At 28.3% G+C, this 12,285-nt stretch overlaps 1 protein-coding gene across 1 annotated transcript; it reads left to right on the forward strand.

The window, feature by feature from the left end:
* The first annotated feature begins 5,580 nt into the window (after window positions 1-5,580).
* LOC106769489 (WRKY transcription factor WRKY51) lies at window positions 5,581-7,517 on the forward strand. The gene is made up of 3 exons (XM_014655128.2): window positions 5,581-6,369; window positions 6,448-6,573; window positions 6,723-7,517. The coding sequence occupies exons 1-3, from the start codon at window positions 5,696-5,698 to the stop codon at window positions 6,898-6,900; spliced, it is 978 nt and encodes a 325-aa protein (XP_014510614.1). The 5' UTR covers window positions 5,581-5,695; the 3' UTR covers window positions 6,901-7,517.
* Window positions 7,518-12,285: the final 4,768 nt, after the last annotated feature.

Raw genomic sequence — 12,285 nt, forward strand, 5'->3', positions numbered from 1 at the left:
CCACATGCTCAGACTTAAAATCGATTATAAACTAAAACAATCTCACGCTAATTATTTTACATGTTTCGTACATTATCGAAACCAACATAAATCACACGTTCAAAACCTTATGTTAGAGACTGTTTGGATTTAAAAAAAAAAAATTCTAGGAGTATCTATTTAAAAATATCTATATTTAAATAAATAAAAGATCTCTTGAAAGCATTTCTAGCTATTAAAACATACCCATATACTAACATATTTTATTAATTATTTGAAGCGGAAAATATAAGGAAAAAAGTGAATGGTTAGGTTCAAAGTTTTCATTCAGATCCATAATGAATTGGGCTGGAATTGAGAAATTTGGGAATCAGTCCAATCCATTTAGCTCCATAGTTAAATAAGGGTGTTGCTCCCTACACCTCCCTAAGTGGGACCTGTATTTAATTTATTTCAAAAATATTTTACACCTCCCACTATTTTCTTTTATTCCAAAAATATCCTACACCTCCCCACTATAAATAGCAATCTTTCTCTTTCTCTCTACATTAATAGAGCATTTTATATGGTTCATTAATGGAGCATTTACATGACTTAAATTTGAAGATAAATATATTTTCTTAAATAAGTTTGATTCAATGTTATTTTGGTTATTGAATATATTTTTTTCTTTTCAAATTACTTAATAAATAGTAAAATTTTGTTCTAAATTTCTAGAAAAATGTTTATATACATGTATCTTTTTTTTACATATAATATATAATATTTAACATTATATTATGTTTTAACTCACCGACATGTTTGACTCAAATAACTTGAATAAAATATTTAATTCATTAGATAAATAATATAAAAATATTATTAAATACTTAAAATATAAAAAAAAAATTATTTATTAAAGATTTAGAATTTATTTAGTTCTTTCGTCATTATAAAGTTAGTATATAATAATAATAATATATCATTATTTACTATTAATATTATTATGTTTATTATTTTGTATTTTCATCTAACTTTTAATTTTATAAAATGGAAATGGAAGAAGTACTAATATTGAAGTTTCCTCAGAATTTTATATTTTGTAGTATGTTACAAATTCAAATCTGAACCACGTGAATTCTCCATTAATGTAGAGAGAAAAAGAGAAAGATTGTTAAGGATAATGGGGAGGTGTAGGATATTTTTGAAATAAAGAAAATAATAGGGAGGTGTAGAATATTTTTGAAATAAATTAAATTAATGGGGAGGTACAGGTCCCACTTGGGGAGGTGTAGGGAGCAACACACGTTAAATAAATATTTTAATGAAGCTCAACTTTGCTTGGTGGGCATTTCTTCCTGCAACCCTCTTTTCTTCCAGCACTCCCATAAAACTTGCAATTTTCAAATTATCTTTCATTTAAAATATAATAAAAATCTTTGTAATTCTTTCTTTTAATTATTTGTTCAGATTGGATTTTCTGAAAAGTACTTTTGAATCTAGAAATATTTTTTTAAATACTTAATCCAGAATATATTTTTAACACATTTCAAAATATGTATTTTAATAGATATTTTTAAATTTGAAAATACTTTTCAAAATACATAAAAAAAAAATTAAATTGGGTGTTTCAGAAAAATTTTAGATTTGAAAATACAAGGTAGAACATCCAATTAAAAAATCACATTTTAAAATAAATATTTTAAAAGATATTTTTGAATTTGAAAATATAGAAATATCCAATTTAAAATATAAAAAATATTTTTTTTTAGAAATTGTTTTCTAAATTTAAGATGAGTTAAAAGTTTAATGACTCATAAATTTATTATTTAATGTTTTAAATTGAAAGTGTATCTTGCTTTCTTATATGAATTTGTTCATAAATAATTAATGTCAAATCTTGGTATCAGAAAAAACCTTACAGTATGTGAAAGTCAGGTTTACCCTGATCATACTTCAAACAAATATTATATAAAATGATATTGAAAATGGTATCGTGATCTCATTTAACAACCTCTCATTAACAAATTGCAAATACACGTGTTTTAAAAACATTAATCGATCTATCTATTAATCTGTAACTCTTTCAACCCGTAAATTAACTGAATTAAGATATTAACCTGTAATCTAACTCCTTTAACCCATAAGTTAACTGGATTAATTTAAATAAGAAGCATTTTAGTGTATTAACACCTTATTTTGCCTTAACTTTTTTGTTGCTGCTATATAGATTGTTTTAAAGTTTACACCTTCCTATAAATCTATAGAGAATATCTTTAAAAGTGACATTTGTAATTTAATTTTATGAGTTTTGTTTACCATTTAAAAAGATAACATTTTCAGAAAATTAGGTTTACACTCAAATTTTCAAAAAAATAAATAAAAAAAAAAATCTCCGCGAAGGAGGTAATGCTCTAACGTTTTCAAATTTAAAACAAAAGGTTATTTTAAATTACCATATTTTTCTAATTAAATCATATAATATAGTAACAAATTAAATACTATAATAGAAGTATTAAAAAATTAATCGGGTACTAAGTTTCATTAAACAAAATTGATCGATAATTTTTGTATGTTGTTTTGAGTTATGTTTTTTTTTTTTTTTCATTTATAAGACTTAAATTTGAGATGGGAACGTTACATCAGTTTTAGTTAGAGGGTGTGAGTTTGATCAAACTTTGAAAAGACATCTTTATCATATAACACTTTCGATTACGAGGTTCAACTGTTGAAATTAATATCACTTCTGAAAAGGAAGTTATTAACCATTGACTGTGAGCTGCAGCCATTGTCTGTTTTTTTTTTCTTTCTTTCTGACCCAAATCTATAGAATGAGTGAGGTACCAAACATCACTTCTGGCGCTTTGAATACTCTTCCCACGTGTTGAGATTTTCGTTGAAACTATAAATTCTAATTGGGCATTATAGTTATTTATTCTTCCTTTATTCAATTTTTTTTCGAGTACATCAAAATTAAATTAATTTTAGGGAAGCGAAGTTCAAAATAATATTCAACATAAGTTTCGTTGAAATATCATTAATATTTAGAAATATAAAATATTTTTATTTCCCTTACTTATGTTCTCTATGATAAAAGGTGTGTGTACATATATATTATATTCTTAGGAAAATTACTTTCTACTAACAACTTAGTTTATTAGCATGTTTTATAACCCAATTACAATTATTTTATAATTTTACCATTTCGAAAACTTTTTATTATTTTTTCAGTTTTTATGTATTTTTCATCTATTAAATGTCTAATAACATTCTGCCGTGTTATATTTTATTAAATGCATAATTATCAAAAGGATATAATTTTACAAGAATAGATAAAAAAAACATCATTTTCACTATTTTAAATTTGTTTACATGTAACATGTCATTACACATTTAGCACACGAGTAAAAGGTAAAATAAAAGAAGTGATACTAAAATAGAGTGAAAACACTTATATGGTAAATTTGGCAAATATATTTTATATGCAATTAAAACTTTATATCTTCACTTCGTTTTTTATATATTTACTTTTTTTCACACTTTTTCATTAAATACCTTTCAGATTATTAAATATCAATTAAGTATATTAGTGGAAATAGTATTTTGAAACATGATTTTTTTTTTGTCAAGAATGTGATTCCTTACAATATAGTATTATAATTAAAACAGACTTTGTATTTGAAATGTTGTGTCGTAGGTCAACCACCGTACGATGAAGCCATAAATATGGTGGTCCATGTTAAGAAAGCCAGGAATTGAGGAAAGCACAAAGGTTTAGTTTTCTCCAAGGTTGCAAGAAATGGTGAACAAAACAGTGGCTAATAATGGTTGTACAAAAAACGTTGAAAACAATATTGTTGCTTATATTAAAACAACGATCGTAAATGTCAACCAAACTTGAATGAAGTTTTGTACGTTGGGCTTCACCTTCTCATCACCAACACAGACTCTGGCTAGTTAGATGCCATCTTGTTGACCAAAAAATAAAAGTTAGATGCCATCTCCCACCTCTCAATTATTAGTGTTTTCTTTTCTTTAATAAAATGGAGATAGTGTACATGTGCGCATGAAAGCATATTAATTATTAGAATATAATATAAATATTATCATAGAATAAATTCGATTTAAATATCAACTCTCCAGATCAGATCAAATCAAATAAAATGTGTATTACTTTCTACGGTGTTAATCCGCGTATTTTAAAACCATGAAGAAAAAATATTTGTATTATATTCCCATATGCGTTGAATTAGAGTGACAAAGAGATTCGGACATGATTTTTTTAGGGTAAACACCATGATAATGTTTATATTCCTGGGTGTTGTGGCTGACCAAAGTAGGCATTGACCTAACACAAGGAATCAAGTTGAGTAAGCTTTGTTACTTTTTTTTTTTTTTTCTTCTTTATTGAAACTACACGCATTACTTTTTTCATCGTATTGGGAATCCACGTTAAAATTCAAAATTAAAGTTCCATTCAGTTGCAATCACCATGGATGGATGGTCAACCGTTAACAAAAGGACAAAATGGAAAAGGTGAAGGGCGAAACTTCCGAGGAGATCGACATAACTTTATACTATATTTTATCAGTGCTGGTATACGTATACGGTAACTAATTAATGCCAAAGTCTACGGAAGTCAACAAGAAAATATAGCCTCTTCACTTTTGAAGGAACAATCTTGATTTTCGTTAAACCTCAAAAGCCAAATTCAGAAAACTAATAAACCTAAATAGCCAAATATTTGCATCCGTTTCCTTTCTGTGTGCTAACCAGGACACTAAAGTCAAAACTCATCACAAACTTGTCGTAATATATAATAACAATGAAGTGGTAGATATGAAACAACATCTAAGTTGTTTTCAATATTAATACAGTATAGTTAGTGCATGAATGCGCTTGAAAATGACAAGATTCTACACCAAGTGTGGCCTTTAAATAAACTAATGGTATGCTTAGCCAAAGAGAGAAATAAAGAAAAACAAAACAAAACAAAAGAAGATAATAGCCAAAACAAAAAATAGTAATTTTTTATCTTCCCCCACAGTTTCAACTTTCCAATACAGTTAAAGTTGATGGGCATAGTTATGTTTAAAAGATGGATGAGATATTAAAATGAAAAAAAAATCATTTGTTTTCCCTCTCTTGATTTAGGAAAGTAGTAAGTAAAAACAGTAGATGCAATGGCGTTGACCAGGTTGGTTGGTTGGGTTAGGGAAATACTTGAAGACATTAATCTGTTTGTATAAAGGAAGTTGGTGGGTTGACGGTGATGATTTTAATTTAAGTATTGTATGGTGAAGATTGGTTGAATGGTTTGGGAAATTCCCTGGGGGCTTCGAAGCAAGAAGTGGTGGTGGGACACAGCACCCAGTCCTCCTTTGGAGCTTTACAGTGAGTAAACATTGTGTTTTGTCGCGGCACGCCTTTTTGTGTTATTGTTAACAATTGTAATAAATAATGGCATTGGTGGAATAAAAAAGTGATTTCTAAACAACATTATTCTGGCCATTACTTCAATTTGCATGCAAAAGCAAAGTCCAACCAATATCCACGCTTCCATTGACGAAGCTTCGTTGACTTTCTCATCCACCCTCTCTTTTATAACCAACCCCCTTCCCCTCTGCTTTCTTCCATCCAAACCAAACCCACACAAAAAACCAAACCAACGCCAACGTATTCTCTCTCTCTCTCTCTCTCTCTCTCTCTCTCTCTCTCTCTCTCTCTCCAAGCCTCCATGGCAGTAGATCTGGCAGCTGTTGCCAAGATTAGGATGGAAGAACAGATAGCCATTGAAGAAGCAGCTTCTGCTGGATTGAAAAGTATGGAGCATCTCATTCGTGTTCTTTCCTCCCAAATCCCTTCCTCTTCTGCTTCTGCCTCTGCCTCTTCCTCTTCTTCCACACACCACCGTCGTCTTAATCTCAACCACCTTGACTGCACTGAAATCACCGACTTCACTGTCTCCAAGTTCAAACAAGTCATCAACTTGTTGAATCGCACTGGTCACGCTCGCTTTCGCCGCGCACCTTCTCATCCCTCTCCCTCCCCCTCTCTTCCTTCTCCACCGCAGCCACACGCTCAAAAACTCACTCTTCATTTTGCAAACCCCAAGGTCAAGTCAAATCCCAATCCCAACCCCAACCCTTCTTCCACGGATTTCTCGGTTTCTCAATATTCCAAGTCCAAAGACACCACCTTTAGCATATCCCCTCCCATCTCCACCACCACCTCCTCCTTCATGTCCTCTGTCACGGCCGACGGCAGCGTCTCCGACGGCAAGATCGGCCCCGCCATCCTCGCCTCCGGGAAGCCTCCTCTCTCCTCATCCCACCGAAAAAGGTGTCACGACGCCACCCTCTCCGCCGGGAAAGCCTCATCCTCCGCCCACTGTCATTGCTCCAAGAGGAGGTAAAATTCATTGCACATCCGCTTCAATCAATTTCAAACTAAAGGAAAAAATTAATGTTTTTTTTCGCCTTTCAACAGGAAATCTCGTATGAAACGAATGATTCGAGTGCCGGCGATAAGTTCGAAGATCGCCGATATCCCTGCGGACGAGTACTCGTGGAGAAAGTATGGTCAAAAACCCATCAAGGGGTCACCCTACCCACGGTATTTTTCTATTCTTATCCTTCTGTAGAATTGAATCCGTCAAAGTCAAACATTAATCTCCACGCCTTTGAACTTTGGAACCCTCGAATGATAATATTATTTTATTTCTAAGTTTGTCGGAAATTAATTATTTTTTTTTGTAATGGCAGAGGGTACTACAAGTGCAGTAGCGTGCGAGGGTGTCCGGCCAGAAAGCACGTGGAGCGAGCCCAGGATGACCCTAACATGCTCATCGTTACCTACGAGGGAGAGCACCGTCATCCACAGACGCGTCTGCCGGAAGCCGGCGTGGCCAGCCCCGTGGCTTTCGGTGCTCAGCCTGTTTAAGCGAGGGATAGATCGAGAAAGTGTGAGACCGACAGTGATGAGTGATGAGTGATAAGCGGTGTTTGCAATTAACTGAGGAAGTTGTAACGGTGTTTTGTAACAGTGGGAGAAAAAGAAAGGAAGTTCTTGCAAGCAAGGGAAAGTAAAGAAAAGAAGCAAAGTCAACTTTTGCTTTGTTGGTTGTGACCTTTGTGGACCAGAAGAGTCCTCTACCAGAGGATAAGCACTTTTCTGTAAATTTGACAAAAAATTATGAAATATACTTGTTTTTTTAATCTTTTTAATTTAATTAATCGACATAGTTTATGCGCTCTGGACCAATGAAGAAATCGAATTTTTTTATTGTATTTAGAAAATAGTATTATTATATTGTTGGGTAGGTGTGTGATGTAATGTCATGAAACCCAAGTTGAAAGAAAAGTATAGATTCGATTGGGTTGAAAGAAAAAGTCAAAGGTGAAGTGAGAAATGGAGAATATGTGTAACTCGTTTGTGGAGTATGGTGCCACTGGGTCCCACACCACCATATTCCAATCTAAGTCTTATTCTTTCCTACATTTCAAGATATTTCATTCAAATATAACAAAAACAAATATCAGGATAAATATGTTTTTCCTCGAGTATGTTTTCTTGTTTTTGTCTTTTTATTTAGTTTGTGTTTTTTAATAAATTATGTCAATTTAAGTTATTTAACAGTTTTTTAGGTGGTTTCTTTACTGAACATTTAATTTAAATATTAAAAATAGTAATGCATTATATGAATTTTGCTATTTTCTTTTTCGTTTAAGTATAAAAAGGGACCAGTTAAATATGAAATTTAAACATAAAAAAATTAAAATGACGCGTTTTCAAAATAATTAAACTCATTAAATTATCATTTTTCTCTTTGTATTACTCTCCTTTCTGTTTAGAAAAATTTTATTCCTTTCGTTTCAAAATATCTTATGAATAGAGTAAAGTTTCAGAAATACTATATATATATATATATATATATATATATATATATATATATATATTGAAAACTTTTCTTTTCTCTAGTTATAAATATTACCATTAGTAAATTAATTTGGTTGAAACTAGTTTCAAATTAGTTTCTATCTCCAGGTTGGTGTTTGTTTATATATATGTATAAAAAAAATAGATCTTAAAAAATATAATAAATATTTTTAAATTTATAATTATATTTAAGTATAATCAATGTGAAAAATATTTATAGGTTTAAAAAATTAATGTATTTATAAAAATATAAATAGTAGAATTTATAAAAATCATAAGATAAATCATGTCTAAAAATATAAAGTAGAGGGTATAGAAATATAAAGGATATACAAAAATATATAAAGTAGACTCGTTAAAAGGACAAATTAATATATGAATAAATTAGTCTAATATGTATTGATAGATTTGTCTAATTAGTATATTGATAAATTCGTATAATATGTTGTTAGACTCGTTTAATTAGTTTATAAATAAACTCATCTAATTAGTATATAGATAGACTCGTCTAGTGTATATTACTAGACTTATATAATCGATATATGAACAAATTAGTCTCATGTATATTATAAAACTTGTTTAAATAGATAATGAATAAAATCTTCTAATGCGTATTAATAGACTCATATAATATGTGTATTAATAAACTCGTTTAATGTATATAGTTATACTCATCTAATCAGTGTATAGACAAACTCGTCTAATATATGTGTTGCAAGACTCGTCTGATTAGTATATGAACATACTTATATAATATGTATTCTTAGATTTATCTATTCAATGTATGGAATGACTCATTTATCTATTCAATGTATGGATAAACTCATCTAATGTATATTGTTAGACTTGTATAACACTTTTGGTTATATTCATATAATCAATGTATGGACAAACTTGTTTAATATGTATTGCAAAATTCATTTAGTGAATGCGTTAACAAACTTATCTAATGTGTATTAATAGACTCGTTTAATTTGTGTTGAAAAGACTTGTCTAATTTATATTGTTAGAATGATGTAAATATATAAATGAGTATTGTTAATTTTGTATAAATCGACACATCGACAAACTCGTCTAATATTTTTGTTTTATTTATGTAATCAATGTATTTCTAAACTTATCTAATAATTTTTATTTTACTTATCTAATCAACGTATGAGAATACTTTTCTAATAATTTTAGTTATAATTATCTAATTAGTGTATGGACAATGTCATGTGATGTGTATTGTTAGACTCAGTTAATAAAATAAATTTCTTACATATTATTTTCTTATGTTATAATAGATTCTTCTCAAATGTTTATAAAGTGAAAGTGTTTATGGTTTGAATTGAATGATATTTGGAGAAAATTTATTTTCCAATTTAATTAAAACAAATCTCCCTCTCATTGAGTCAGGATTTTACATGCTTTTTTATTAGACTTGTTTAAACTCAATTCACTCTTAACTTAATAAAATTGGATTAAGTTGGGATCACAGCTCGTTGCATTTACAATTTAAACAATAATTTTGTAGAAAATATAAACAATTCACCTAGTTACAAAAATAATATATATATATATATATATATATATATATATAATGAATTTATTAATATCTGTAACAAACATTTTAAAAATCATATCCTCTAGAATATTTACTTATTTGATAATACCTTTTTAACGTTGGAAATAGATATGTTAAACACCAAAAAGAATTCTTTACTTAGGGTCGGTCTTGTCTTTGACTGCTATATATACATACAGTGGGAAGTCAAATATTGAACTGAATTAAGATTTTCAACCTCAAACACCATTGTCACGATTACAGCAACATTAAATTTCACATTGCAATGTTAATGTTACACTTCAAAGTTTGAAGTCTTCAAAACACATTTGGATGCAGCTATCAGTCTTCTTGTGGTCCCTCTTACTTTAAAATCTGGAAAGTAACACCAGTTTGCTTTGAATTACATTACCTTTTGTGCACGAATTTCATATGTATCTGCTACTAATTTCAACACTAACGTGTTTTTAGTTTTCATAAATGTTGTTCTGTTTATTTGCAGTTTTGCAATCTCTTTTTTTTTCATCACTTTTAATCTTTAAACCCTAATTTTCACTCTCTTAATGAAGCAAATTATTTAAATAACTATGTGGACATATATTCATTTTTACTTTAAACTATTAAATTAAAGGTACTTATTGGTAGATGATGTTTATAATTTTAAAAAAAAATGTAACTATTGGTTATAGAATTGTATATCTACAAATGTATGATTTTTCTAAAAATTTATAGACATTTTGTTGAGTAAGTATTAAATTATTCAACACTTGAATAAATAATTTAATATTTAAAAAGTTATATGAGGATATAGTATTTTGAAAATTATTCTTGAAATGACTTGGTCACTCTTTCTCATTCTCTATGATTGAAGGTATATATTAAATGACTTCCAAGTAATACTACAACACTTATACTAAGCACTACTTTGTTCGTATGCCTTTTATATGGATTGTACTATAATAGCTAATTTGAAATGTTTATACTTTTATAATAGTAATATAATAATAAGTAGTTAAAATTTTGATAAGTAAAATTAAAAATAAATTTAGACTCTAATTTATAAATTAGTTATATTTTTTATTAATAATAATAATTATTTTAAATATTAATATCTTTTTAGTCTATAAATGATGTTTAAATTAGTTAATACAATGATTAAATGTTTTTTTTTATCTTTAAATTAATTGATATTTAAAAAGGCTTTTTGCAAATTCTTAAATTCTTGGCAAAACTCTTTAGATTAATTGTACTGGTTCGGAGATTTTTTTTTTCTATGAAAATCGTGTTACTACGAAAAAATTGATTTTATTTACATATTTTAAATTGTTTGAAAAAACTTATATTGATTATATTTAGAGTCAATCTAAAAAAGTCTAATATAAAATTATGTTTTTAAATACATCAGCGTTTATACTTTCTTTCCAGTTTAACAATTTGTTATCCCAGTAATATTGAAAACAAATCAAGAGAATTAACATGTTGAAGATATCTATGTAATATTAATGTTTGATCACCATTCCCTTATAGAAATATTATTTTTATCGTTTTCTATATGTGCTTTTTTAGTATTGATTATGATTGTTGTTTTTCTTCTTATAATTGTGTTCTTATGTGAAAAAAATTAATAAAAAGTTTAATTATCTTTTACTCTTATTATAAGTTGTGTTTTTTTTCTTCTTTCTTTTTATCTAGATTACAATGACATACGTTAGGGGATGTGTGTGTTTCAATAGAGGTAGAAGCTCTAAAAATATAAGGTATATATATCTTATCCAACAAAAATGACAATATTTAAAAAATTTAAAACTCAGTATTTAAAATAAAAAAATGTCATTAACTCACTCGACATTACGATTTGTGTTTTGTCATTATTTAAATAATGAGATAATTGGTTTAGAAAATGTTATTATCAATAAAGAGAGAAAAGGAGAGAATTCTTGCAAAATGGAAGAAAAATTACATTTATACACTTTTATATTTTTTGCTTCACTGTGAAACGAAGTTTTAATGATAATTAAAATTCTCAACTATAATTGTGTATATAACCATCATTAATTTTATATATATATATATATGGTTTTGTTAAAGCGTATGCCTGTTTTTCAGTTAGTATATTTTAACAATGTATACCGGAATATAATAGACAAAAATACTCTAGATTCTAAGTTTTAAAGTCAAATATATTTAAATAATTTTCATTCTCAAAAGGAAAAAAAAAAAAAAAAAAAACCTAAACCCTTACTCACCTCTCTCATCCCTCTCAATCCTTCCTCTTTCATCTCTCTTACTCCAACTTTTTCTCTATCGTCCTATGGTAGATGAAAACAAAATTAGAAATACTCGTCGGCAAAGGTTCATTCAAGATCTCTTCAATTTCATCATCTTCACTAACCTCTCTAATTTCATCAACTGCAGATGTTATTATGCTTGTGAAAATTAGATAAAATTAGAAAGACAAAAATTATAAAATGAAAACTCATTATAAAATCATTTTTTATAAGAAATTGTTTAATAGCGAGTGTTTCTGATTTTTTCTAGGCGAATTACCAATTCCTTTTGATGTTATTATGTTTGTGAAAATTAGATAAGACAAAAATTATAAAATGAAAACTCATTATAAAATCATTTTTTATAAGAAATTGTTTAATAGCGAGTGTTTCTGATTTTTTCCAACCACCAGTGTTGCTGATTTTTTTTATTGGGGCTACAGTAGAGATGATAAAGAAAAGGTTGGAGTGAGAGAGATGAAAGAGAAAAGATTCACGGGAATGAAAAAGATGGGTAAGGGTTTGGGAGTTTCTTATTTTTAGTGTTGAGAATGAAAATTATTTAAATATCCTTGA

This window comes from Vigna radiata, chromosome 7 (assembly GCF_000741045.1).
Source record: "Vigna radiata var. radiata cultivar VC1973A chromosome 7, Vradiata_ver6, whole genome shotgun sequence".
Taxonomy (NCBI): Eukaryota; Viridiplantae; Streptophyta; class Magnoliopsida; order Fabales; family Fabaceae; genus Vigna; species Vigna radiata.

What these genes read in the sequence shown, in the direction of transcription:
- LOC106769489 (XM_014655128.2), top strand. Translation starts at nt 5,696, where the DNA reads ATGGCAGTAGATCTGGCAGCTGTTGCCAAGATTAGGATGGAAGAACAG. An exon ending in TGTCATTGCTCCAAGAGGAG is followed by an intron (nt 6,370 to 6,447) that starts GTAAAATTCATT and finishes GCCTTTCAACAG; the next exon opens with GAAATCTCGTATGAAACGAA. An exon ending in AAGGGGTCACCCTACCCACG is followed by an intron (nt 6,574 to 6,722) that starts GTATTTTTCTAT and finishes TTGTAATGGCAG; the next exon opens with AGGGTACTACAAGTGCAGTA.